At 41.2% G+C, this 27948-nt stretch overlaps 2 protein-coding genes across 3 annotated transcripts in view; both read left to right on the forward strand.

Moving 5' to 3' along the window:
• The window catches only part of pknox2 (pbx/knotted 1 homeobox 2), an 81321-nt gene extending 69562 nt beyond the window's left edge, over window positions 1-11759 (forward strand). For both annotated transcript variants that reach the window (XM_044042527.1, XM_044042529.1), the window contains 7 exons: window positions 1152-1337; window positions 1503-1638; window positions 4116-4213; window positions 7687-7806; window positions 8113-8189; window positions 8468-8643; window positions 9003-11759. In XM_044042527.1, the coding sequence (XP_043898462.1) occupies window positions 1152-1337; window positions 1503-1638; window positions 4116-4213; window positions 7687-7806; window positions 8113-8189; window positions 8468-8643; window positions 9003-9268 (1059 nt within the window). In that variant the 3' untranslated portion in view covers window positions 9269-11759. The remainder of the gene's footprint in view (window positions 1-1151; window positions 1338-1502; window positions 1639-4115; window positions 4214-7686; window positions 7807-8112; window positions 8190-8467; window positions 8644-9002) is intronic.
• A 3186-nt stretch (window positions 11760-14945) lies between these two features.
• On the forward strand, window positions 14946-20292 carry LOC122779878 (pannexin-3-like). Its single transcript, XM_044042530.1, has 3 exons — window positions 14946-14999; window positions 19621-19763; window positions 19993-20292. The coding sequence occupies exons 2-3, from the start codon at window positions 19704-19706 to the stop codon at window positions 20209-20211; spliced, it is 279 nt and encodes a 92-aa protein (XP_043898465.1). The 5' UTR covers window positions 14946-14999; window positions 19621-19703; the 3' UTR covers window positions 20212-20292.
• The last annotated feature ends 7656 nt before the right edge of the window (window positions 20293-27948 follow it).

The raw sequence follows: 27948 nt of genomic DNA on the forward strand, positions 1-27948 counted from the left end.
ATAGTGGCATCTTCAACAACACAATTCACCAAAACTTACAAACACACACAGATTTCAAGAAACCTACACATTTAAAATTTAAATCAGAAAATTAAAGAAGACAATGACAGAGCAGCAGAGATGCCTCCCTTTCTATTTCATATAAGCCCACACCTCCCCTTGTATCTATCTATCTATCTATCTATCTATCTATCTATCTATCTATCTATCTATCTATCTATCTATCTATCTATCTTAGTGGATGCAGTGTTCTCTGAGCTAATGCTATAAGAGAGAGAAATAAAATGCTTGGGAGTAGAGCCTCTCAAAACAGGACACAGCACAAAATGTGAGCCTTTAAATTAAAATTCAAAAAAGGAAATAAATAAATATTTATTAACTCGCCTAATGCACATAAATGGATACAAGTAGCCGTTGGATCATCATTATTATTATTAGTAGTATAAATATTATTATTATTAGTAGTAGTACAAATATTAATATTGTTATCATTATTATTATTATTATTGTTATTATTATTATTACATGCCAAACTATAACCCTGGCTCCAAGCTGTTTCCTAGCAACGCAACTCCAATGAAATGGTCTATTGATGGTCAGTGTCGTCTACCTCCTCTAATATTCTGGAAGCTCCTCTCTTGACCCCTGCATTTATTTCATCCATTTTTATTTTTTTTATTATTATTTTTATTATTATTTGAAAACGTCAGAGCAGAGTAATATTTCCTCTGTCCCTCTGCAACTTCCCGGCTGTCCGTCTGTAAAACACACACACACACACACATCACAAAACTCCCAGAGGAAACTTCTGCAGCACTTACTTTCAACCAATGTCGGCAGTGTGTGTTTGAGTGTGTGTAGAGCTGATAGATTTAAAAACAAACGATATAAAATCTCTTAATACTCTTCAATTCTTTTTGTTGTAAAATTATGATTTGGCACACATGACTAACATTGTTCAATGAATTGTATGTGTTTGCCACTTCAAAAGATTCTAAATTGAATCAATCGTGATTTAAACTACTCATTGGTTTCTCCTTAAGGGCAATTTTAAGGGTTGTAATAGCTGTATTCTTCCACAAAACACCTTCATAGTTAATCGTTATTGAGAGAATTGAGTTTTGTATTTTTGGTTTGTCTGCGTCCCTCAGATGGTGAAGGCCATTCAGGTGTTGAGGATCCACCTCCTGGAATTAGAGAAGGTCAATGAGCTCTGCAAGGATTTCTGCAACCGCTACATCACCTGCCTGAAGACCAAGATGCACAGCGACAACCTTCTGCGTAACGACCTGGGAGGACCCTATTCTCCGACGCACACCAGTCTCAGCATGCAGCAGGTCAGGATTTTACAGTTTTTTTTACCATATCCCGCTCAGAGTAGTACTTCCCAACAACATCCCAAGTGTGATTCATCACCACGTTAATTTTGCTTTTCCGAAACACAAACAATAGTCGTCCCTCTTCACGTTTGCTCACTAGTGTCTCTCTGTGATCCCCCCCAGGAACTAATTCAGACCTCCTCTCCATCCATGACCTCTGTCTCCAGCTCTGTTAACCCCTCAGGGATTGTGGTGCCCACCGGGGGTCTGCAACAAGGCAACGTCGCCATGACTACCATCAACTCTCAAGTAGTTTCGGGTAAGCCTACGATGACACATGCACAAAAACATTCAAAACTGCCATGAGATTCTGATTGCCTTGTGTTAGTTTCTAAGTGCAAGTAGAGACTTTTTAAACTTTGATTTGAAATAAACTCGGTGATACGTCTGACATCCATGAGACTGGTATTAGTTCAGGCTGTTCTGCTCTGACGAGCAGTTTCATTTTACAGTCTGCGGAGCTTCCTCATTAAAAAGTCACAATATGATTTTTCAAGTTTCCATTAATACTCTTGCTTTTCACAATGCACCCTTTTCCCTCTCTCCAGTGTTATATACAGTACAGAATACACGGCACAGTGCTTTTGTCAATGGAGATTATCTTGTCTGGATGCGTGATAGAATTATCATGGCAGGTGGTAGCAGATTACAGATTAATGCTGTTTCTAGAGAGGGGACCCGGTCTTTTATTAAGTGGACTAATTTAGTTATGAGATATTGGACTAATGACACCTATCCAGATTGAGGCAATACTTATAGTCTGTTGGTTTTATCACTTCTAAATATGTAATGATATAACACAACTTGAGACGCTAATTGTTTCCACATATAAAACACAACATCTTGGTGCAAAATCATGAATTTGGCAACAGGAAAACACTCATTGGACACAGAAGCTTTTACATAAAACAAGCAGCAGCAGCAGCAGCTAGGATATTTAGAAAAGAATCAGGTATCAGTCAGGAACATGCTCGTCATAATCAAACCATTTATTGCGAGAAATGGAAATACGCTGACACTTGGCACTGATGGCTCCACTCTTTAGATGATACTCCCTAGAATTCGCCAAGCAGAATGCTCAGCCAAACATTGAGTGCGATGCAGGAAATCCTCGTACAAGAGCCAGCTTAAGCAAGACTTGGAAAAACATTTTGAATCTGCTGATCTCTGGTCTACAAAGATGGAGGCTGGGGTGGTGGTGGAGCTTTGCCAGCAACAGAAGTGAGAGACAGCACGAGTACGAGTACAGCAAGAAAAAAGTGAGGGAGAAAGTGTTGGAGTCTGACCTGTGGGGTCCCTCAAAGTTCTATTTTGGGACGGTTTTGTTTTCCAAAATGAATGCTGCCAATAGATATATGACATTAAATTCCACTTCTAAGGGTTAGACACACAACGGAGATGCTAATGTAGCCCAGATCAGATTTTATACAACACAAACACACAAAGCTGAGTTGGTCTGAATTTAGCAAACAAACCAGTTTCACAATAAAAACCACAACAGTCAGATACAGTCACACATAGGCTGACAAATACGGCAAGAAATGATGCAGTAAGTATATACTTAATATGTACTGTGAACTTAAATTTGATCTTAACCCTGAGTGCTCAGGTGCACTTTTGGGGATAATACACAACTCCTTATATGGACATCCTGGGGGGGGGGCGGGGTTTATAAGACAAGATAAGATAAGATAGTCCTTTATTTGTCCCGCAGTGGGGAAATTTACATTGTTTCAGCAGCAAGACAGTAAAGATATTAACACTTAGACTTTAAAAAATTTGTTAAAATAGAATGTACGTTATAGACAATTAGCAGAATATACACAGTAAGGATTTATAGGTCACATGTTCAGGCTTTAAAAAATGTGTCTTATGTGTTGTTGAGTCTAAGTTATGATTAATTTTATATCACAATTTTAGTTAGTGATATAAAGTAGCTGCAATTGTGCAGAAATCACCAAATTGACCATTTTATGTTTCATTTTTGTTCAATCATCGATTTTAAGCATTTGGAGTACTTTTTGCTCTGGTGTGTTTATATAGTTGGTCAATATATACTATATATATATATATATATATACATATATATATAATTTATTTGATCAGATTGTCTAGGTTTATGCTGGAAAAAAAGGATATGAGACACTCTGCATTGCATACATACTGTACATTTTAACATAGTAATGGATACAAGCAGCCTAAATGCTCTGTGTTCTAAGGGTTAAACAATACGTATGTTAGCATTTTGTTTACGCAGCATTCGGACATGACCGTCTGACATCAAATGTCAGTCTATGTCACGGCGACAGTGACTCATGTTTAATGCACACGTGTATCAGAGACTCTACATGGCTGCTAGGTTCTTTTAATGTCAAGCCTCTACACTGGAATGTTAATCCTGTCCTCCGGAAATCCCTTTTAACGCAAAATAAATCAATGCCCCTGTCTTTGATCACGACACACGCCGAGCTCAAACAGACTGTGATAAGAGCGTCTTGATCAAGCTTAATTAAGCCGTCAGCCAAAACACTCTGGCTTCTTCATCTTCTTTTTTTCCTGGGTTAAAGGGAACTAATGCACCTTGAATTGAATCATCTACTTTCTTGTTTGCCTGTTTTTTTATTCGAGGGGCTGGCAGGAAGTGAGGAAAGCTCTGGTGGCTGCGCGCGATTGTGCTCTGCCAGCCGCTGCCGAAAAAACCCACTTGATACTCATGATGGCAAATTATCCCTTCAGGTGGGACCCTGTACCAGCCGGTTGCTATGGTGACATCACAAGGGCAAGTGTTAACGCAGGCGCTGCCGCCGGGAACCATCCAGATTCAGAACTCACAGGTAATGCCGCCGGGCTGCTGATGCTTTGGCCCGACACTTTCCACAACACATTCCCTTCACCGTGCCCTCACCACCCACTGACTCAGTTTGTTCTTATTAAACGGGGGCCTCTCTCCATCTCCCAGAATGCCCCTGGGCGCCCTTTTCATTGTCTCTGTCTGAACACGACCCCCCGCTGAGGCACAAAATGGAAATTGTTTATTCCCATTATGCGTGTGTGTGTGTGTGTGTGGGGACTGACATCTCACTGTCATGTACGAGCGGCGGTTTTGACGGATGTCATTCGCTAAATCGCTAAATAACTTCATTTATGGATCAAATGTGAGGGATTTAATCGGACGTTAAGCGCACGTTGTACAGTATTGTTCGACAACCTCCTTGACTCCCGAGGAGGAGAGTGGAGTATTATGGACAGGAAATATTATGCTCACAAGTGTTTTATCTCCTCCCCATGAAAAGGGTTTAGGGCATACAACCCCACATGAATGCCTGGAATTGGATTTTTTTATGACACAAGGACACATTTTTTGCTTTTAGTCTTCTCTCTTTGAGCGGAGGTTGTTGTGGAGATAATTGTGCCTCGTGCCCATCGCTGCTAATCAGAGTGCCTACGTCGCTGAGGGCCACGGTGCGTCGGCGGGGGTGACTGAGGGTCACTTTCCCTTCAGTATAGGGGAAATTGAACATTTGCTCCACCCCTCAGATATTAGAAATGCTTAGTCATGTGTCCTTTAAAAACGTTATTGTTTTATTGTGTTGACAACAGAGATGTTGCAGCTGTTTACATTCTTCCCCGATACTGCGACTGAATCCAAGGCGCATACTCGGGGATGTTTTAGATTGTAGCGCCCCGGAGCGGAAGAGGGAGCTTGATAAGACACGTGTCGTAGCGCAAAGGTGCTGCTCGTGCCGCGAGCAGAGAGGGCGAGCGCTGTAATATGCGGCACCTCAGTGGAGCGTGGCTGTCTTTCACCCTCTCTCTCTCTCTCGTGCCGTGTCTCTTTCCCCTCGCTAACTGCTTTTGATTAAGTGTGATTTTCTTTCTCTTTGACATAAAGCAGAGGAAACTGCTCTGCAATCAAATCTATGCATCCATGTTTTATTCATGAGTCGGTTTTTTAAAAAACCTAAGAATCAAAATCAAATTGTGACAATTTCTGAATCAAGCACCCGGCTATAATATCTTTGGAATCTATGTGGGAGATAACTATTGCCGTCTAAAACCTTCAGGACTTGTGTTTTTTTTCGGCCTATCAAGAGCAGAAACCCCTCCTCCTCCAGACGCAGGGAACTTTGGGCACTTGAGCCGTTGTGAGGTCAGCTCACAGGACACTGGAGCTTTTTAAGAGTCTGAACGTCTTTGTTTCGCTGCGCGCAGAACGGAAAGCGCGATTATTGGTGCCATTTGCAAGGAAACATGAGTAACAGCAAGTGTCACTGAATGTAATGCGATATAAAACATACAGCGGAAGATAATAAAAAGAAATGTTTCACTAGAAAAAACTATTTTCTGGACACTTTAGACGCTATATAATAGTTGTCCTGACTTGTTGCATATGATCATAAATATGTTGGCGCCACATATTGATATTTTAGTCAGTAAAATGTTGTACTGATTTCACTCTGGAATTCCCTACTTGACATTTGAAAGTTCATTTTTTTCTTATTTGTCACATACTCTCACTTTCTTTCTTCTCTTTTCTTGAATACACCCTTTAAATTGCCTTTAATTCAAAGTAAAACTACCATCGCTGTAGCGTCACTTATAGCAATATGCTCCTCGTGTTCCACGTTCATGGAAAAGTCCCTCTTTCAAATGAAAGATGCTGTAATAGCTGATGAATTACAGCCAGATATTTCTCTGTTAGAGCAATCGCCCGGAAACCAACTATCGTCTTTTTAGCCTGGTGCCTGTCCTTAAGTATACATGTAGTGTCATCATAAAACAAAAATAGCGTTACTTCTTCATGGCCGTGACACCTCCTTACATCCAGCAGCATCCTGCAGTTGTGGGCCTGGAGAGCGGCTCACGTTCAGGCAGCTAACTCGGTCCCTGACTCTGTCAAGGCGGGGGGGGCCTCGGTGAATAGTTGGCACTCGGCCGAGGCGGAGCGTCGCTACACGTGTGCCGGGAATTGAACGCGGCCCTGTCACTTGCCCCGGCGAGTAATCCCACTTGTGAGCGAATTAATGAATTCATCCTCACTCTCCCCCGGAAACTGGGGGAGCATGAATGTGGATGTGTGTTGTTATTACATATATATACTGGCGTGATTATTGCGCGGAACATTTTCATATGTTTTTAAGCCTCGGCAAATACCTCTCAGTCATGTGACACACAGACACACGCAAACTTGTTTTCCTAGCTTAGTGAGGACCACACCGGTGCCCCCTTACTCTGACTTTAACCCTTGGTAAATTGCCGTGGGGATAAAACACAACTCCTTATATGGACATCCCGGGGCTGTGTGTTTAAAGGTCACATAGTCAGGCTTTAAAAGTGGTATAAAGTGGCACTAATTGTGCAGAAGTGACAAAATGAGACAGATTTTCTCTTCTTTTTGTTCATAAAAACGAGTCGAGTGAACTTTAAACTGTGACGTCCTTCCAAATTTCACAAATTCAATCCCTATTTCAAACATTATGAGTATTTTTTGCATTTTTCAAGGGTCTTTATATAGTATAGTATATATAAATTAAATTTTTTTTATCAGATTGCCTAGGAAAAAAAAGACACTCTTTATTGTACATTCTTATAGCTTGTATATATACTGTATGTTTTAACATAGTAATGGGGGAAAAAGCAGCTGAAATGCTCTGTGTTCTAAGGGTTAACCCTCACAACTAAGTGACTAACCTTAACCCTAACCCTAAAACCAGGCATTAAGCCAGAAAAAGCCCTTTAAAGTCATCAAAGATGGGGCTTTGCATTTCTTTTGGACCTCACAAAGATATAAACACACACACTACAGGCTGTCAAAAATCAAACATCTTCTCGTCCTTCGTCAGCCACACTCTCACTAAACACAAAAAGACTTGCCGAGGTCGTTACAAAGGAAAAACACAAACACAGCCACACTCTGTAGCCGCTCCTCACTTATTCACCACCAAACCTTTGCCCTCAAGGCTTCCGACCCTCGCCCGCCCGTCTTTGAACTCGCTGAAGCACCAAAACAGACCGCCTCTGACCCTCTTGTGTTTCCACACAAGTCAAGGGTGCTTTTTTTTTTCCTTCATATTTTAAGTATCATTACTCAAACTCAGTTACCATGGTGACACTTGAGGAGGTGTTTCTGCCCTTGCCACTGACAAGACGATAGGTAATTGGTAGTCTCGCATTTGTTTCTGTGGCAACAATAACTAAGCAGCGTCTTTCTCCTTCCTTTTTTGTTTTTTTTGCTTTTCTTTTCTTTTCTTTCCTTTGCTTTGATTTGATTTTTGTTCTGCCTCCACTCTTGGTGTCTGTCGTGAAGGTAAACCTGGACCTGTCATCTCTGTTGGACAGTGAAGACAAGAAGTCCAAAAATAAGAGGGGGGTCCTGCCCAAGCATGCCACCAACATCATGCGCTCCTGGCTCTTTCAGCATCTCATGGTGAGATGGCGTGGGTGCATGTGTGCGTGCGTGTAAGTAGGGCTGGGCAATAGAATTGTGATTTTCCTCCCTGTCAATAAATAAAACAGGAGTTTTTTTTTTTATCATGTTTATGCAGTTGAGGTTTAACACATGTAATCACGTTGAATGCTTTTACCTCAGATGAGCCTTTTGGCCCGTACCCAGCCCTACGTATATAAACGTGCATATATGCATGTGTGTGTTTTACGCACGAGTGAAAATACTCAGGTGTGTCCGTCTTTTTCTCTCTCTCTCTCTCTCTCTCTCTCTCCCCCCTTCTTCCAGCACCCGTACCCGACAGAAGACGAGAAAAGACAGATCGCTGCACAGACAAATCTAACCCTTTTGCAAGTGAACAACTGGTAAGATGCTGATGCAGCATCGCCGCAGCTATGATAACAACCACCCCTTGTGGACAACACTTCATGTTACTGCAGTAGAAATATGAGGGGAGGCTTCACTTGAATTGGGCCTTAAAACACTGGAGCTCCTCAGGTTTGCTTGTAATGTGGCGCCATCTCATGGTCACATACCACTAGTACATTAGAGACCAGTTTCAGTACAGATACTCAAACTTCATTGACCTACAAAGCCTTTCACAGCAAATGATCATCTTTCACCGTCTGTATCCACGACCTAGGTTCATCAACGCTCGCCGGCGCATCCTCCAGCCGATGCTGGACGCCAGTAACCCGGACCCGTCTCCCAAAGCCAAGAAGATGAAGTCCCAGCACCGTCCCACGCAGCGCTTCTGGCCCGACTCCATCGTGGCGGGCGTCCTCCAGACGCACAGATCTCAAACGGGAAACTCTGACAGTATGGCAACTCTGCAATAAAACAAACGCAGAGGTTTTATTTCATGTCGTTTCAACACATGCGCTGAGGAACGCCAGCGCAGTCTTCTCTTTCGCCGCTAGGTGGCACTGTTGTCACTTCCCATATTTATTGGAGAGGATGTGAAGAACAAAGAGTATGAGATGATAGAAGGATAAAAAAAAAAACTTATCTTTATCTGTGCATGTGTTGAAAACTGTGTGAAATTCAACTCTAAAACATCTCATTTAACTGTCATGAACATTTAAACATTTAATTTCATTTAAACAGTCCTATTTTTTAGTATTCACCCTCTTTGTGTCTCTTCCTTCTTCTTCTTCTTCTTCTTCTTCTTCCCTCAGACCCACTGAGTATGGACAGCCTTCAGTCCCTGTCCTCAGACTCGGCCACTCTGGCCATGCAGCAGGCCATGCTGGGCGCCGACGACTCCATGGACGGCACCGAGGAGGACGACGAGGAAGAGGAGGAGGAGGAGGAGGAGGAGGGGATGGAGGAGGATGACGAGGAGGACGACGGAGAGGAGGACGACGACCGAGGGAGGCAGATGTCCGGCGGGGGACGTGCGAGGAGGGAGCTGAGCATGGAGCACAGTGAGGAACTGGAGTAGAGGGGTCAAAGGGGAGGAGTGCGTACTTACTATGGCCACAGTTGTTCCAGTCTAGGAAAACTCTAATGCTACGTGATTCAAGCGTTCAAAGCGCGAACTATGACTCTTCTGCAGAGCGTCAAAAACCCAGACACAACGATCATGAATATAGAGAATGAATATTAGTTTAACAATGTGCTGTTTCATTTTTTTTTTTTGTATGTTCTCATGCAGTGAGTGCCACAAATGTTTGAGTGATGACACTTTTTTTTTTTTTGGGGTATTTTATAGCCAACCCGGTTGCCAGGATCACACGTTGCCAATGTTTCTTACTCATCTTGAGTTTTCGGAACCAAAATGAAGTCATTTGTCCACCACAAAAACCGTTTGAGCCGCTTGTGATGAACAAGGGGGCGACGTTAACCTTTTTCCTGTTTATAAACGTGGTTTCGGTCACAAAGTGGAGCTCAGTCCAACATCGGCAATACTGGTATGCATATAATGCTAGTAAATTGAATTATGTTTGAATTTCATTACATGGTCTAAGCAGCTTTTTAGTTTTTTTTTTTGCATATGACAAAATACGTCTTGTATCTTGCATCGATTGGCAAACTCATATTGTGCACCTGCCGACTCCTGCTTCACAGCGAGGCACGTCGCGAGCCTACCTCCGCCGAGGCACCTGCTCTCGCTGCTGTATCTGATCTAAATTAATGTCAAAGTGTTGTCAGTGACGGCCCGTGAGTCCTCGCCTGGATGGGTTACGAGGCGTGATTTCCCGACCTTGAGCCTTTTCCACTCGTGGATTACGTATGTGCCAGGACAGAGCCGTGCCAGACACAACTGATTGCAATCATCAAATGTATAAAATCATATTTTGCCACAAAGGTCATCGTCCTGACTGAAATGTGGTTCGGTTATGGCACAAAAACGTATCTCGTTAGCGCTCGGGGGGTATGACAGTGGCTAATTAATAACAAAGGGTTTCGTATGGCTCAGAGGGATAAATCTCGAGATAAATAAATAAGAAAGGAAGCAGTCATGTAGCAGGTACAGTCCAGTAGTCAACAACATACAGTGTATAATTATGCTATTTGACTCCAACTTGGCAAGATCCCCAGCTTTTACGGACTTTGTTAACCTGGCGTCCTCATCCGACGCGTGTTTACCTTTAAAACCTCAATGTATACCTTGTAACAGCCATAAATAAACTATATTCAATTTCATCCCTCTAATCCACAGTGATGGTACAAAATATTGCACTCGAGGCACATGGTTAATGAGAACAGCAGTTTTTACTGTCACAGTTCTACAGTCTAAACTTGATTTAAATGTGCGCTGAACCCCGTATTGTTCACGTGTCATTTCACTTATTCAAAAATAAAAGCGAGTCTCACACACACACACACACGCGCGCGCACAAAAAAAGAAGAAGCATAAAAGCTGTGCATGCAGCCGCAGAAGTGACTGTGTGTTTGGGAGAACATCATTTGCACCTTCCGACTGACTCCTAGTTTCTCAGGTTAAATAACGCTCACACGACGTGTTTCTTCGTCTCTCGTGAGGGAAAACGCGTCGACACTCTGCTCCAGCAAAAGTTTTCAGGCATGATTTTAGAAATCCATTTTTTTCTCTTTGAAAGCGAAACAAAAGAAAACAAAAAAAAGGACTGAAAAACAAACACGTAGTTAAGCGGTGTACTCTGACTGCACATTATAGTATGTATATCGGATTTTTCTATATTTATTCTGGGTTTTTTTTGTTGTTTCTGTTTGTTTGTTTGGTTTTTTTTGTTTTTTATTTCCTGCGTGACCGAAAAGGAACAACATGACGATGACAGTTTTTGCAGACTTTGGCAGCGAGGCTGTTGGAGTGGCTGCATGGTGGCTGCACAAACACTCAACTTCAACCGTCAACTGTCAGAAGTGCTTGTGTGTTGTTGTTTTTTTTTGTGACCCCGGGCGATTCTGTCGCAAAATAAGAGCATGACAAGCCTCGCCAGTCGTCCCACATACGCCCCCCCCCCTCACATCTCAGCAATCGAGAAAAATCCCAAAAAAACCATGGCCAATGACTTTGGACAAACCCTGATGTGTCGTTTACTGACAAACTTTTTTGTAACGGAAAGGAGACACTTTTGAGGAGGAGGACGAAAAAGAGGAATTAAAAAAAAAAACTTTCAATTTTACGCGAAGGATTTTTGAACTGTGAAAATGATTTCAGCTCTCCGCTTTGTACTAAAAAACACACGAATGGAGTAACTCATTTCTAATGTGAAGATGTCTAGGAAAAAACCAGAAACATGTTATATTGAATGTTCTGATTGTTCATTGTGAAGTATGTTGCTCATTGATGTTCTTTTCCCCGTTTGCGCTCTCTCTCTTTTTTTTTAATGGATCTTCCAGAACAAGTGGCAGAAAATAGGAAATATTTCTATTTCATTTGTACACTCTGTTGTCATAATCTATTGTGTTTCAATAGACCAATTTTAATAATTAAACATGTAAAGGTACTGCGTTGGATTGGATGATGTCACTGAAGGGTCACAAACAGACTAGTTTGTGTGTGTGTGTGCGCACAGGATTGTGAACAATCTCTATAACATCTCTACAATTTAGCAGGTCTTCGCAAATTCAAAGGGCTTTTTGAAAGTTAAGATTTCTTTTATTTTTTGGGTTAGATTAGGGTTGAAACACAAAATGAACCATGCATGTGTAAAGCTACTTTAAAGCCCAGAGCATCCACCGTGCCAGAGGGGGAGCTGTGTATCTGAGAGCTGGCCTATCTATTACGTCACTTCCAGGTACCTGGCCAATCACAGGACAGTGGGAAAGCTCTGGTTGGCTGGCCAATCACAACACAGTCCACATTCTAGGGGTGTGGTTTTGGTCTGAAACAGCGCGGCTGACTAGAGCGTCAGTGAGGAGATATTTTGATCGGCTCGTTTGCAGCGATTAGGAGGTTTTTAATCATGAAAACAAGTTCATATATGTAAGTAGACCTCCATAACTAACATATATGTGTGATACAAGCATTCTATGTCACCTTTAAAAAAAAAAAGAACTCTAAAATGACTAAATATATACTAAATCAAAAAAAAAAAAGAACTCTAAAAATAATACTTATGTGTGTTTTTGCTGTCTAGAAGATGCTAAAGACATTTAGGTATGATGCAGGAGGAATCCCCTCCCCTGGAGCTCCAGGGAGCTGTCTCCTCTCCCGTGCCCAAGCAAGGCACTCCTTTGCTGGACACAAGTGCCCCATGCACCCTCCCCTTTGCTGGAGTTGCGATAAACCAAATAACTTCCACAATTTTTGTCAATTCTATTCTGATATATCGGCAGTAGGAGCAACCATTAAAATGTTGTTAAAGCACATATCTGCTGATACCGATACCAATATCGTGCCGATACTATCGTGTATCACTAGTATTATCCCATACATTGCATTGTAACATCCAATGAAATAGCTCCTCTCTTACCAGGGCCTAAAAATACACAAAGGTTCAGAATTTGGTTTGGGTTTAAGAGTTTGGATTAATCATTCAGTGCATTTTCATCAATTTGACAGTTTTGACTGTTTATATTTCATTTCAGTGTGTCCTGAGAGAGCGTGCGTGTATGTGTAAAACGGCTCAGGTCCTGCTTTATTCAAACATACACTACAGTATTTCCAGATTACACAGTCAGGAGTCTAAACACCGGTCTATCGCACCCACATTTTCCTGTCTGTCACGTGTGTCGTGTCCCACCCACTTTTTTATCACTGACTCTATCCTGTGATTTCGACTCGCCCACCCAAACGCTCCACCGCATTTTCTCCTCAACAGATCCCCATGACCACAGGCTGCCTCTATTTAAATGTGAATATTAATTACTGATGTGGGGGCGGGTTTTTTTGCTGCGCAGGCCACATTGTACTGTATTGTTTCGACGCGGCTCATGAGTGCCTGTGTATAATTGTGTCCAGCGACCAGTTTTTAAATAATGTGTTCTATTGTAGCTCTGCTGTCTGTGGCTGAAGGAAGGATTTGAAACACAATGGCTTCAAAATTAGACACAATAGGTTTATAGAAGGTTTATAGGTGAATAGAACCTAAAGGAAGTGCTGCTAAAATGGTGGGAGTCGGCATCACAATCCTCTCTAATTATTCCATACTGGACGGTAGAGCAGGTCAGATGGGCAGAGCAGTCGGTGAACTCACCTGAGCGGCAACAACGCCAGCTGGAGAGGCGGCGGAGGGATAAAATGTAAATATGATAATCTATTCCATGCGTTAGCTTCGGTAGGAGTTTCTAATTTATCACGGGACGGCACCGGCTACAGCAGGAGGACTGCTCATGAATCATTCACCAATGTTTTCTATTGTAGTTCACCTCAGGCCAGCAAGGGGTTCAAGGTCCAACGAGCACAGGATTGTAGAACGCAAGGATAGGACAAATGCAGTCAATGTGTGCGTATGTGAACACGTGGAAGTACGACATAGGTGCAAATCAAGAAGCTCAATGCAACGAGTGTCTGTTCATCGAATAACTGTCCAACCTGTGTGCATTGCCCTAAGAAATGCAAGAGATATTCTGTTATTATATTGTTTTTTTTTTAGCAATTGTTGCACTGTGCAGAACACGGAGTGCAGTGTGGCTGCCTGTAAAAGCAGGGTTTGAATCATTTAAGGCAACTCAAATGACGCGGCTGAGGCTGGCGAACACAGTCGCGGTTAGAATGTCACGGCTTTAGCTGTGATGTGTGATTCTGTGTCTTTTCCCGTCCCTGTGCCCTGTGTGTCTCCTCCTCTTCCTCCTCCTCCTCCTCCTCCTCCCCTTTCTGTCTCAGTGTGTTTCACTCTGCTCCCTTAAAACCCTGGTTCTCCTCCAGGCGTCACATGATAACTCTGCCAGTCACTTGGTGTTGTGATAGTTCAAGTCAAAGAGTCTTTTTTGAGCTTTTGATTCTCTCCCCTTCATTTCTCTGTGTTCCTGTCTCCTTTTGGGGGCCTATAAATTGATGATACGCATGGTTTTTGTAGAGATTGATTTTCATTTTCCCGATGCCCCTTTTGTTTTATGTGATCTGTAACACTGATAAACTTGACGACATAAGTGTATAGCTCTTCTCGATGTTCTATATGCTTACAAGGCTCAGAAACATGGTGAGCAGTGAAGTTAAAAAATAGCTCTGGAATAACAGAGGCTAAAAAAGCCACTGGCATTGGTCCGTTTGTTTGAAGTGGGCCACAACCGCCGAGCTTCACCGTGTACATACACCAGAGAAACACACACACACACACACACACGCCCAAAACTGCATGGCCTAGGGTTGAGCACTGGAGGTCTGCTGCATCCAGTGCCATCTGGGCGCCTACATGGTCCCAGATGTCTTCTCTGTAATTACAGCGAGACCTGGCTCGGGCCTGGTCCAGCCCAGATCCAACCTCTCATTTGCAGAGGCCCTCCCTGAATACATAAAGCGCTTTCCAACACCACGCAGACCTTTACTGGAACTCTTCTGGATCGGAGACATATTTCAACCGGTGTCATCAGTAGAAGCTGGAAGATTTAAGGTAAATAGACCTTTTGGAGTAGAATGTTATTATATCTTGGGTTTCCAATAAAATTCGTTTATCCCTGGGCAGGTTTTCAAAATGTCAATTGCCCGAGCGGCGGCCAAGGCCATGCTATCTGATGCCCTGCTGCAGGACAGCCCTGGGATAAACCGGATGAGCCACCTGGAGCTGGAGCTTCCCCTGGACAAGGTCATCAAATATGTCTCCGTCGGCCTTCCGCTGTTGCTGGTGTGCATGGCGTTTGCCCGCGAGATCTCGTTGGGTGAGCAACTCTCTCTCAAAAAAAAAGAAAACGTGAAAACAAAACAAAAAAAAAACGGCGTGGAGTGTATCGGTTTTATCCTGGCTTTGGTCCATAATTATCCTCCCCGTACTCGACGGCTTGTTTGTGCTCCTTTTGTGTCCTCGAATTACTTGCTATTCATTTGAGTTCGGCTCGCGACGGGGAGAGATTTCACAACAAACACAGCAGATACACAAACACATGTCACCGCTTTGATTCAAAATGGACTCAGAGGTTGAGACAAAATCAAAGCTCTCTTGTTCCCGAAATAAAAAAACAACAACTGTGCTGCAGAACTACTGAAGGAAAACCATACTGCTACTAATAATAGTAATAATTACATGTAATATCATAATAAATAGCAATAAAGCAATTTTGAAGTATTAAAATGACTTCAATCAACAACTGTAAAGACTATATAGGGGATCAGTGGTAGAGCGAGTTGTCCTGCAATGCCAAGGTTGTGGGTTTGATTCCCTGACACCTGTGCCGTGTATATGGGTATGAAAGATGAGGATGAAAGGGTGAATGGCACATTGTTCTGTATACAACTCTGCAAACTTTCAGTAACAAGCTGTCCTCCTATCGCAGATTCAAATTCAAATAAAGGGAGAAAAAAAAGTCAGCAGCAGCACAAGTCGATGCTAAGGAGGCCGACTCCTTTGACTTTAAACTACATGTCATCCCTCCAGAGCTGGTCTGCAATCAGCCTCATGCTCCTGATGCTAATTGCTACGGGTGATTGAGCAGCGTTCTAACGCTGGCATGCTGTAATTACAAAGAGAAGTTCCTCCGTGGCGGCTCCCCTCTATTCCAGTCAAATGAGAGGATATGTTGATTAACCAGAAGGGGGGGGGAGGGGGCGTCGAACATGACGCGGTGCTGAGATACGCAGCTCAACTGATGGAACTTGGCTGCGTCTCTGCTGCCGGGCCGTCAGATGCACAACAGAGCTTGATTGCGCTGCTGTCTGGAGTCTGGATTCCTCGCACCTGGACTCTCAGCCAAGATTTGCACAAATGAGAAGATGATCTGCCAGTGTTGACTGGGGAGTGCGAGCAGGAGACAGCAGAAGCAGCGGCACAAATATTAGCCCCGCGTTGCCAGATAGCTCACAGGGGTCGGACAATGGGAAGGGAGAATGTTTCACACGATTTTAATGAAATGTATGTGGTTTTTTTTCTAATATAGGGATGACTTGTTAACACATTCGCCTACACATGCTCGCACAAGCAAACTGGAAAAATAGATTTCCATAGTTAGCTGCATGAGAACACGGCGCGCTGTCAGTTATTATTATCACTCCCAGCACCCGTCATAATATGAAGCTCGGCAAGCGTAGCTCCTGTTATTGTGGTGCGCAGCAAAAAGGGAAGATCAAAGTGTTGGGAAGAACTAAAAAAGCTCAAGGCCATTCTTTTCGCCAGCATGGGGCCTTTAATGGTTTGTGAATCCCTGACAACGATGAGGTCAGAGAACGTCAGAGACGCCTGTTTCAGTAGGAGGCTGCCTATACTGGAATATAGGATCATGAGCCATGACTATGTGTTGTCAGCAGTGTATTTGACTCAGTCATATGATGTGTTGCCATAATTTCCTGGCTATGAATGTAGTTAAAGCCGTCTTTATTTTGAATTTCTTCAGACTTCCCTCTGACGCTATGCCTCCAGAGCACAGGAAACACGCAACAAACACGGATTTGGGAGCACCTTCCGGTTACGCTAACTTTTTTGAATACTTGATCCCGAAAAACAACAAATACTATGAAAAAATCACGTCTTTCCACCTTTTCTGCCATAACGTTGCTGCAACGCTCTCGTTGGATTTATTGACCGTTGATTATGATCAGATGGCGTTTTCACAGGCACATTGAATTTTTATTTTATTTCACCGTGACAGTGCATTAATTAATTGGTAACAATAGAGGTGCGAAGAGGATTGTAAGAAATACAGTAAAAAAAAAAATACTCCTACCCCATCTTTAAGTTTATTGAAGCATAAAATGTGCCTTATGGCAAAGAAAAGCTGGTGTTTTTCCACAAGGCTTTGCAACATCATCTCCATAGATAAAAACACCATCATCTACAGTGCTCAGCGTAAATGAGTACACCCCCTTTGAGAAGTACCATTTTAAACAATATGTCAATGAACACAAAAACTATTTTCAATATGTTGAATATATATAAGTTTATATAACATCTGTTAAACTTATAACATGAAAGTAAGGTCAATAACATAACTTAGATTACACATTTTTCAATTTTACTGAAATAAAGGCCATGCAAAAATGAGTACACCCCACAACAAAAACTACTAAATCTAGTACTTTGTATGGCCTCCATGATTTTTAATGACGGCACCAAGTCTTCTAGGCATGGAATGAACAAGTTGGAAACGTTTTGCTACATCAATCTTTTTCCATTCAAGAATTAGCTCTTTCAGAGACTGGATGCTCGATGGAGAGTAATCCTCAACTCTTCAGAATTCCCCATAGGTGTTCAATTGGGTTCAGATCAGGAGACATACTTGGCCACTGAATCACTTTTCACCTGTTCTTCTTCAGAAATCCAACAGTGGCCTTAGATGTGTGTTTAGGATCATTGTCATGTTGGAAAAGTGCACGACGACCAAAGACACGGAGTGATGGCAGCATCTTTTCTTTCAGTATAAAGCAAAACATCTGTGAATACATGATGCCATCAATGAAATGCAGCTCCCCGACACCAGCAGCACTCATGCAGCCCCACATAAGGACACTGCCACCACCATGTTTCACTGTAGGCACCATGCATTTTTCTTTGAATTTCTCACCTTTGCGTTTTGAAGCCATCAGTTCCCAAAACATTTATCTTGGTCTCATCACTCCAAAGTCCAGAGTCCCAGTAGTCTTCATCTTTGTCAGCATGGGCCCTGGCAAACTCTAGGCGGGCTTTTATGTGCCTGGGCTTTAGGAGAGGCTTCGGTTGGGACAGCTCCCATGCATGCCATTCCTCTGCAGTGTATGCCATATTGTGTCACGGGAAATAGTCACCCCAGTTTGGCTTTCTACTTCCTTGGATAACTGCAGTGAACTTGAATGCCGATTTTCTTTGACCCTTCTCATCAGGAGACGCTCCTGTCCAGGCGTTAACTTCTGTGGATGACCTGGACGTCTCTGTGAGATGGTTGCAGTTCCATCTTTTTTAAATTTTTGTACCACTTTTGCTACAGTATTCTGACTGATAAGTAAAGCTTTGCTGATCTTCTTGTAGCCTTCACCTTTGCAGCGTAAAGTAATTATTTTCTTTCTCAGGTCTTGAGACATTTCTCTTCCATGTGGTGCCATTGCTAACAACATGAAATGGAAAGGGGTTTATAGTCAACTGTCTGCTGGACACCTGTGTGATGAATAATGAGACTCACCTGTGGTTGATTATTGTTAAATTGGACATTTGTAGTCTAAGATTTAGCCTCGCTCCAGAGACTTTCAGTGGGGTGTACTCATTTCTGCATCACCCCAATTTGAGTAAAACTATAAATTTTGTTCTCTAAGTTATATTATTAACCTTACTTTTATGTTATAAGTTAAACAGATGTTAAAAAAACTTAGTCTTGTCAACATTTTGGAAATTGTTTTTGTTTTCATTGAGATTTTGTTTAAAATGGTACTTTTCGAAGGGGGTGTACTCATTTACGCTGAGCACTGTATATTAATAACACATGGTGCTTGTTGAATTATGTACACTTAGAAATGTTCATGTGGATTGCTCCGTTGGCAGATAATGTTTCTCGCCATGTTTAAGATGTTGAGGTTAAGAGTCACATATGACCTCACCAGCAAATACACACACACACACACACAGAGGGACCATGTAATGGTTGGCTATAATAAGGTGTGCTATAAAAATGTAACACGTAAATTAGTGGCTGTATGTTTCTAGTTATAGAGACAGAACGGCAGATGTGGAGGGCACAGAAAACAAGCGCCATGTTCCTCCTTGAGGCCGTGCAGTAGGTGGGGCACACCCTTGGCGTGTTCCCTCCCTCCAGGCTCTGTGTTTTAGGGTGGAGAACCCTCGGGAAATGACAGATGGGTGCAAGTGGTCACGCTGTATGTGGTAATATCAAGGTGAACTAAATATAAGGTGCAGGAGGCCCAGTTTGGGAGTTGTTTTTTTTTTTTTAAATGCCAGGCTGCCATTTTGGAAACACATGATTTCAACAGTGAAAGTCTGTAGCGCTGAGAGAGGAAAAGACATGAATGTGATTTGCTGTGGTTTTGACTGAAATTTCTGGCTTCAAATTAAGGTTATAAGGGAAATTTTGGGGCGGTGGGGATAATCTGGTTGGTTGTCATGAAATCTGAGCGCTCTTTAAGAGTCTGGGATGGTCAAGATGAGGCTAATTAAGGGGCAAGTCAACCCATGTGTGCATGTGTCGTGTCCAGTGCTTAAAGGCCGACGAAGTGGGATCAGATCGGCTGCAGATCCCGGTTTGCCGATGTGAGCAGGCGGTGTTACAGATCAGTATTTGTTTTTTTCTCTGCAGGGCCTCAGATCAGCTGCTTCCCTCCCAGCAACTTCACCATCAAGCAAGCCAGCTATGTAGACACGTACTGCTGGGACTCTCTCATGCACCACGAGTTCGACAGCGAGGGGAACTTCGAGGAGCGCTCCCTCTGGGTTCACAAAGTAAGCGGAGCCTTGATCAGGCCTTTTTTTTTTAAACGTGGTATATGCCGTAGAAGATTTACTGCTCCGGATGAATCGTGAAATATTTCCATAGCCTGTCATTTTTTTTAGAGGCTTTATTCAATAAGAAGTAGAGGATCTGATTTGTTGCCTCTCCACTCCTTTTGTCTTTTTGTTCTCTCCAATTACGTCTCCTCTCCATCACCCTTTCCCCTCATTGTGCTACCAGATGTTCCCTTACTCTCTTCTGGCCATGGCAGTGCTGATGTACCTGCCAGCTCTGATTTGGCGCCAGCTCGTCATGCCCACACTGGGCTCAGACCTGCTCTTCGTAATTGATGAACTAGACAAGTCATACAACCGCTCGATCCGACTGGCCCAGAACATTTTAGACATGCGGCAGAACACCCAGAACCCGCTCACGTTCCAGGCTGAGCTGCAGAGGTAAGAGGCCCGTGACAGTTGGGCTTGCGGCATGAATATTAATCTGCTCGTTTCTGCGAATCGCTCCCCAATTAAATGCTACATATTGAACAGTTTTTAGGATCATCTTGCAGAACTACTATGACTTTTTTGACCGATTTTGGACAAGATACTATACTATGACTTTTTTGTCTCAATTTGAACGACATGCTATACTATGATTTTTTTGTCACATTTTGGACGACATACTATACTATGACTTTTTTGTCACATTTTGGACGACATACTATACTATGACATTTTTGTCACATTTTGGACGACATACTATACTATGACTTTTTTGAGTGATTTTGGACGACATACTATACTATGACTTTTTTGAGTGATTTTGGACGACATACTATACTATTACTTTTTTGAGTGATTTTGGACGACATACTATAATATGGCAATTTTGACTGATTTTGGACGACATACTATACTTTTTATGATTTTGACATACTATACTATGACTTTTTTGAGTGATTTTGGACGATATACTATCTATGAATTTTTTGACCGATTTTGGACGACATTCTATTATATGACATTTTTGACCGATTTTGGACGACATACTATGACATTTTTGAGTGATTTTGGACGACATACTAAACTATGAAATTTTTGGAGCCTTTTTGGACGACATACTAAACTGTGACATTTTTTGTAAAATTTTGTGTGACATACTAAACTATGACATGTTTGTCAAATTCTGGATGACATACTAAACTATGACATTTTACTGTAAAACCTGAATGGCATGGTGGTCGTGGTGTAGTGGTTAGTAGATCTTAACCATGTTACTGTTGCAAGAATGTGCTGTGATCTGTGTGGAGTATGTATGTATGTCTCCCATGCCTAAGTAAACACATATTTTCATGTTGTACTTTACAATAACATTTTGGTGTGTGAAACACACCAAAAACTAAATCTGTTTAAAATCTGTTTAAAAACAAAATCTGTTTTAGCAAGACATTGGAGCGACAGGGAGAACGTACAAGAATCACTGCACAAGCACTGCACCACCATGCAACCACACCCTACAGGTGAAGGTCCTAAATGACACCAAAATGTGTGATTTTAAGAAAACCTACAAGAACTCTAGGTTCTCACTAGAATTCCTTGCAGCAGCAGGCACTGATAATTCAGTGATAGCTGTTTTATGGAAGCAAATTAATATCTTTATCTAAAAAACATGCATTTTTGCATTGTCAATTATTTTCTCCATAAGGTTTCAGCCACACTGTAAAGAAACCTAGATCTAGAACTTAAACTCACAATTCAGCTCATCTGTCTTTCTCTGAGGTAATGTTTTCAGTTAAGAATGAGGAGGGGGAACTCTACTCACACCGTTGTAACATAAAATACATACAAATATTAATGAGTACAAATAAATGAATGTATGGGCAGAGAGAAGTGTAAAAGTCATCCTCCTCACACATGCTTCAGATGCACAGTATTATCAACATGATAGATATCAGTATCAGGCGATATTTGCTTTTAAAATGTCTTGATATTAGCAAACATCCCAAAATACGACTAACGAATGAAACAGTAGGTTAAATAGGCTGCTAATTCTTTGACTTCTATGCTGGTGCCCTCTCCAACCCTTACAACAAAGAGAATGTATATCTACATCTGCTTCACCATGAAAGAGACTAAATTACTAAATTACCTCTGCATTGGGGGCAGGGGAAATTGACATGAGTTATCGGGCCAAGCACTCCTGATATGTCAGTATATCGGCAAAAGGTCCAATATCATGCATCCCCAGTACATAGCAGGTATTTATGATATTCCTCCAAGTACCATGATAGGGTGCTCTGAGAACCATGGCTCCACATAATAAAAAAGGTTAACTTAAGCATTGTAAAAGATTCATGACCAAGTCCACAAAACCAGAGAAGTGTTTCTGTGCAAATACCAAGCAACCCACATACAGCGGCTGTATTAAAAAAAAAGATATATTAAGAATAAATATTGTCCACTAACACCTGGCTGTGGATAAAAGCAGCTCAGTAACCTCACAGTTGAAGCGAGAGGGTGAGAGTTGTAGAAAATGGACAGAGAAGAAAGATCACTCGAACTGAGCTGAGCAGATACTCAAATATTAATAACTCCACCGTTGCTTTGAGGTTCAAGCTCATTTGTCAACTTCCTTCCATTCAAACCATTAGCATGCAGTGCACATGTGTGCACCTGTCCTGAGGCCTATTTGAGGCACTTAACAGTGTTACGACCCGGCCCGTTATGGAGAGCAGTAACAAGACATTGGGAATCAGAAATGAGGTGTAAAGGGACAACTGGACTGGTTTTAGGGTAAAGTCAGGCATTTAATTAACTAAGGAGGATGCACATGCACAAGAAAACACAACAGAAGGAGGCTGTACAGGTGCTGACAAATAACTAAAACACAAAGTAACATCAACCACTTTTTTGTTCTTAAAAAAAAGGAACACCAAATAACTGAAAGTGGTCGGCACCCATAAGCTTTACAAACAAAAAAACACAAAACAAACAAGCAGCTATCCGGCAAAAGAAACTCAACAAAAGGAGAGACCATCAAGGTCCTCTGTGAACTGGTTAAACATACAAAGATTTAACACACTGGCTAAAACAACTCATATAGTTTCCAGCCAGGCAAACTAAACAAACACTCAATTTCAATAAGCTTTAACACAACAGTACGTAACCACCAGCGAGGCGAACTGATCACAGTCTCACAGCCGCCATGAACTGAGGGCACACAAGCTATTTATGTTGCAGCTGGGGTTGATTGCAGAGTCTCGATTGGTAGATTGAGTAGACCCACAGCCACACCAATCACAGACGCAGGTGAACAGGATGCAGGAAGTACACCGCCTCTGCTTCAGCCGGACCAATCCTCATCAGGGAATCGCACAGCTTGCTTTGCATGCCTGACAGAATCACTCATGGGAACACACAATGAACATATACTAATCGGCAGCCAGCAGCGGCCGTAACAACAGTAACAAAGAGAAACATATATCTGTATGTCACATTTGAATTAATAGATCAGTCTAATAATCTATATTAAGGAATGAGAGTTATAGAGCGTTATAATATATTTAAAAAAAAAACCTTGAATTGTCAATTAAGATTGTTATGTTTGTTTTTTAAGTTGCATGGTGAAGCAACAAATCCACTACAGATACAACTTTAAATCATCACCCTCATCATTAAAGTCATGAATGTGTAATGTGAAAAATTCTTATAATTAAACATTAAAATTTAACACGTTCTTTAATATGTTAACCAGGAGGCACCACAGTCCCAGACTATATTTTACAAGTGTCTTGATTAATCACACGGCAGCAAATATACTTTCAAATTATACTATAATTTGTCATTTTATGTTTCAAGGAAATTTCTGCTGAAAATACACGACTCCATTAACAAAAATCTTTAATTAAATTATGCCCACAGCAAAAGTATGTCAAGTAGGTGCTGATATGTCCTTTGCTGTTTTTAGATATAATGTTAAGAGAATATTGATAATGAATGGAGTAATAAATTGCAAGCTCATCACCTATAATTAGACAACTTGCTGTGATAAAACCTACAATAGTAGAACACTGTAAAGATGTACAAGTTGCCATTTAAGCAAAACATGTGCAGTAGTATTGTAAGGTCTTGACCATACCATGTATTTATTTAGTTATTTATTTATTGGGAATGTTATCACACACACAAGCACAACAAACTAATGTCTGAATTTCCATTTCCATATATTTTGTATATACACATACATCCAGTCCAAACACGTGATACATCAATTCAATCACCCTACATTTAAGTATATAACGGAATAAAGATGAATACAAGTCAATTCTGCAGCTACAAACGAGGCACATGTGGCTGTATCATGCAAAAAAAAAAAGGGAGAAGAAAAACACTAACAAATACAATAATATAATATAAAACATAACAATACAATTATTTATCAAACAAACAGTAGAGAAGAGGGGAAAAAAACCTGAAACTATATAGTTTTACATTTGACTTAAAGTCCCAGATTGAGTGAAATTGAGTGAATGTATTATATATTACATATATAAATAGTTTTAAATTATTTATTTTCTTGATCTCCGTTCCACTATGTACCAGTCCGAATATCAAATATGAGGCGGCTCATGCAGATATGTAGACCCTACATAAATGATTGGAGGGATAATTGCAGTGGTCCAGGCTTTTGATAAAGGACCACACTCGCCTAATGATAGGACGTGGTCTCTTACAACATAATCCCTCACTCATGCTTTGCCGCCATTTCGGCCTTTTGCTTTTACAGCAAAGATCTGTCAGCAGCACTTCCAAAGATAACCCAATTAGAAGAACGGGGTTCTCTTTTGTTTGATAATTAGCAGGCTTATTATATTAAATGGCCGATCATGCTAGGAATATTGTCACAACATGAGACTGGGACCTGTAACAGAATCATGGCTGGGGGAGAAGTATTTCTGAGTATGTCAATCATTATCACAAGTCATTATCATTTACAGAGAAATAAAGTGCCACAGTCTCCTGGAGACGTAAATACTCTGTGTGTTTAATTAATGATGAAGAAGAGATAAAGGGGAACTGTAAGATGTGTAATAATGAAAAAGAAAAAAATACTGTTGTTTTTTTTAAGATTTTTAAACTTAAGAATATATTGACATTAAGGCAGATGTTTCCATTTATATATATATGTGTGTGTGTGTGTGTGTGCCCAGGACCTCCTTGTGTATTTTTCTTTTACTTGAATTCCTTTTTTGACCCAACTTGCATTTCCACTCACTTTCATTTCACGATTGATGAGAAGGTTTTCAGTGATGAACATAAGTGTATTGTCGTCATATGACGAGGACATCCAACAGTTGAAGGACCATCAGATGAGATGTCCTGCATGCGTTCATGACCTCAGCCTGCTCTTTACTCTCATCATGGCTGTACTGTGGTGTGTAGTGGGGTCAGGCATCAGCCACGACGATCACGTTACACGAGTGCCACTTTAGGTGTGTAATTAATCCAATCGCAGCAAAACCGAGAGGAACTACAAGAGCTCTCAATGTTAATTAGGCAGCAATTCAACTTTAACTGTTGTACAGTGCTTGTGCACTATAAATTCAGTTTTAATAAATACATATTACAAGTTTCAAGTAATATGCTATTTCAGGCAAAAATACAATTACATATTTTTTTGGGGGGGATTTAAATTAAAATGCAAGCAATTTGAAACCCAAGCATAGAGAAAGAAGACACAAGTCTTGTGAAAGAGTGTAAAGCATGTACAACTACATAAGCTGGGGATTCAAAACATAAAACAAACCTACAAAGGAAACGCAAGTGGACAGTCTTCACTGGTGAAACAGTCAAAGTGTACTACAATCACACAGGAGAATGGGAGATGGGCAGGTGTTAATGGGGTGTTATTATGTGCAGACTGTGCAGGCTCAGTGCTGTTGCCTCTCGACCTGCTCTCTGTGCTGTTTTACCGTTCACAGAAAGCCTCCTCACCTCTAATGGCAGTTTAAAGTACATTTACCCACAAGTGTAATAATTTGCCCTAACAACAACTATTATGCCATTTATATATATATTTTTTTTTCCTAGACATGCAGTATATTAAATGGGAACAACAGTATGGGTCATTATACCTTGTTTTAGCTGTTAAAGAAAAGATGAGGTTGAATTGTCACTCAACCTGGCACAAAATGTCACCCTTTTCAGGTATAATGCATCTCCAATTTTGTGAGTAAACACAACACAGGGGACAAAAGATGTAACACAAGCAGGTGAACAAAAGCCAGGAACAGGAAAATGGGTTGTTGCAAGGGTAGTGTCAACACTTTGGGAACATTTTCATGGGGTTAAAATCCCCCTCACTTCTCTGAAAAAAAGGATAGTTTGTTTGTGACCTCCATCAAGGCAGTTATATAAATTCTTGGTCAGGTGGTCATGAGTATTGGTTATAATAGTTTTCTCAAACTTTCTATTTGAGGACCTACTGTTGCTTTCAACTTGTAATAATTTACAAAATATGTTTGGGAATGGATTTATTGAATGAAGTGTGTCCACCTCTTCAATATTAGGTGTTTTCCAGTTGACAAAACAAAACAACTTAACAGTCAACTCAATCACAGTTTTGTTCTCATCGTTTTTTACTTATTAAAAACTATTTTCAGACACTTACTATATTGGCTGTAGGTCTGTCCTTAGTCAGTGGTAAAACTAAGTTGTTTTCATTAATTAGGTAATTAATAATAAATGTGCCTTTTATTTAGTAAAACACTGATATTTAAATGTTCTTGTTCATTTGTTTGTATCTGCTGAATCTTGCATGACTTTTTGTCATGAAATAAAAGTGAATCAGTTTGTGTCAAGCTAACGCCATTATACACAAGCTTCAGTTTTCAAAGTATGTGCCGATTTCTGAGTTTAATTACATGGACATTTTATTGTTATAAAGGATCGTACTTCAATCAAAACAACGATATATCATTATATGGTATATTGGTATACATTATAGTGTAAATGGAAATACACATGGACACATTTAGTCGAACCTTTAGAGTGATGAGCATGATTCTCTGACCGTGTTGCCTCTGCTCTGGTGTGAATGGATAATACTTGCTCTCGCAGATGTGTTTGTGACTGAATAATGCGAATAAGAATAATAAAAAAAAAAGGTCTTGTTTTTTACAAGATCTTTACGTGAGGATGCTAGGGTCAGAGCAGACCACAGGTAGCATAATGATGGAGGCACTGTATGATGATGGAGTGGGGTTAAAGGGTCAGGGGTGAAAGGGCAGTGAACACCTCCAGGAATACAAATAACATATAACATTTCCTGTAACTCAGTTTTTAATATGATGCACAGTTCTGTTCAAATTCAGGAGGCACCCCTGCAACCCTCATGTGGAGGATAAAGCGGTAGAAAATAGACGGATATCCTAATTTTTTTTTCAGACCCCACCATATCTTATCCCAGTATCCTGTCATCTTTTGGCAAGACCAAAATCCATGTGTGTGGTCTGCAGTCATGTGTCCACAAATTCTCCAACGTGGCTATTGGTTGGATACCAATTCCTTTCTAATCTTTGGAGTTATAAATTATTTTTTACACCTATTAAACCATTCTTCCTCTTAAATGTGTTCCTTCTTTAATACACAGAGAGGAAGTGTTTCTGCATGAGGAACTGCACAAGTCATTGCTGATACTTCTGCATCTTTTTTCCATTCATCCACACAATTAATGGAGCTGAATATTCATAAACGCTGCACCTAAATACACACTGGACACTCGACTCCATGAATGGGTCATTACATAAAACTGTCCCTGGTAATTTGCATCCACAGCTCCTTGGTTAAGTGTCTGCTGTGGGGCTGCCGTCACAGACAGCGAGCTCTGATGCTCTGCTGTATTAGTGGGTTAATTGCCATGTCCTGGTCTCCATTGGATTGTCAGTTGGGACATCTCCGTTTAATTGTAAGCCATCCGCAGCCACCAGTGCATTGTAGGCATGTAAGTGGTGGTCTGCATGATGCACTTGATACACAGCTCAAGTGCTCATGGAAAGCTGTTTAGGGAATAGACTACCACCTGCTGGCACTGGCAATGTATTAAAACAAACACCTCAAAGTCAATTAAGAATATACAGGAGAGATTGGAGTACAGTTGTGACTGATGTGAAATAAGTTTTCATCTTTACATAAACCA

This window comes from Solea senegalensis, linkage group LG13 (assembly GCF_019176455.1).
Source record: "Solea senegalensis isolate Sse05_10M linkage group LG13, IFAPA_SoseM_1, whole genome shotgun sequence".
Lineage (NCBI taxonomy): Eukaryota > Metazoa > Chordata > Actinopteri > Pleuronectiformes > Soleidae > Solea > Solea senegalensis.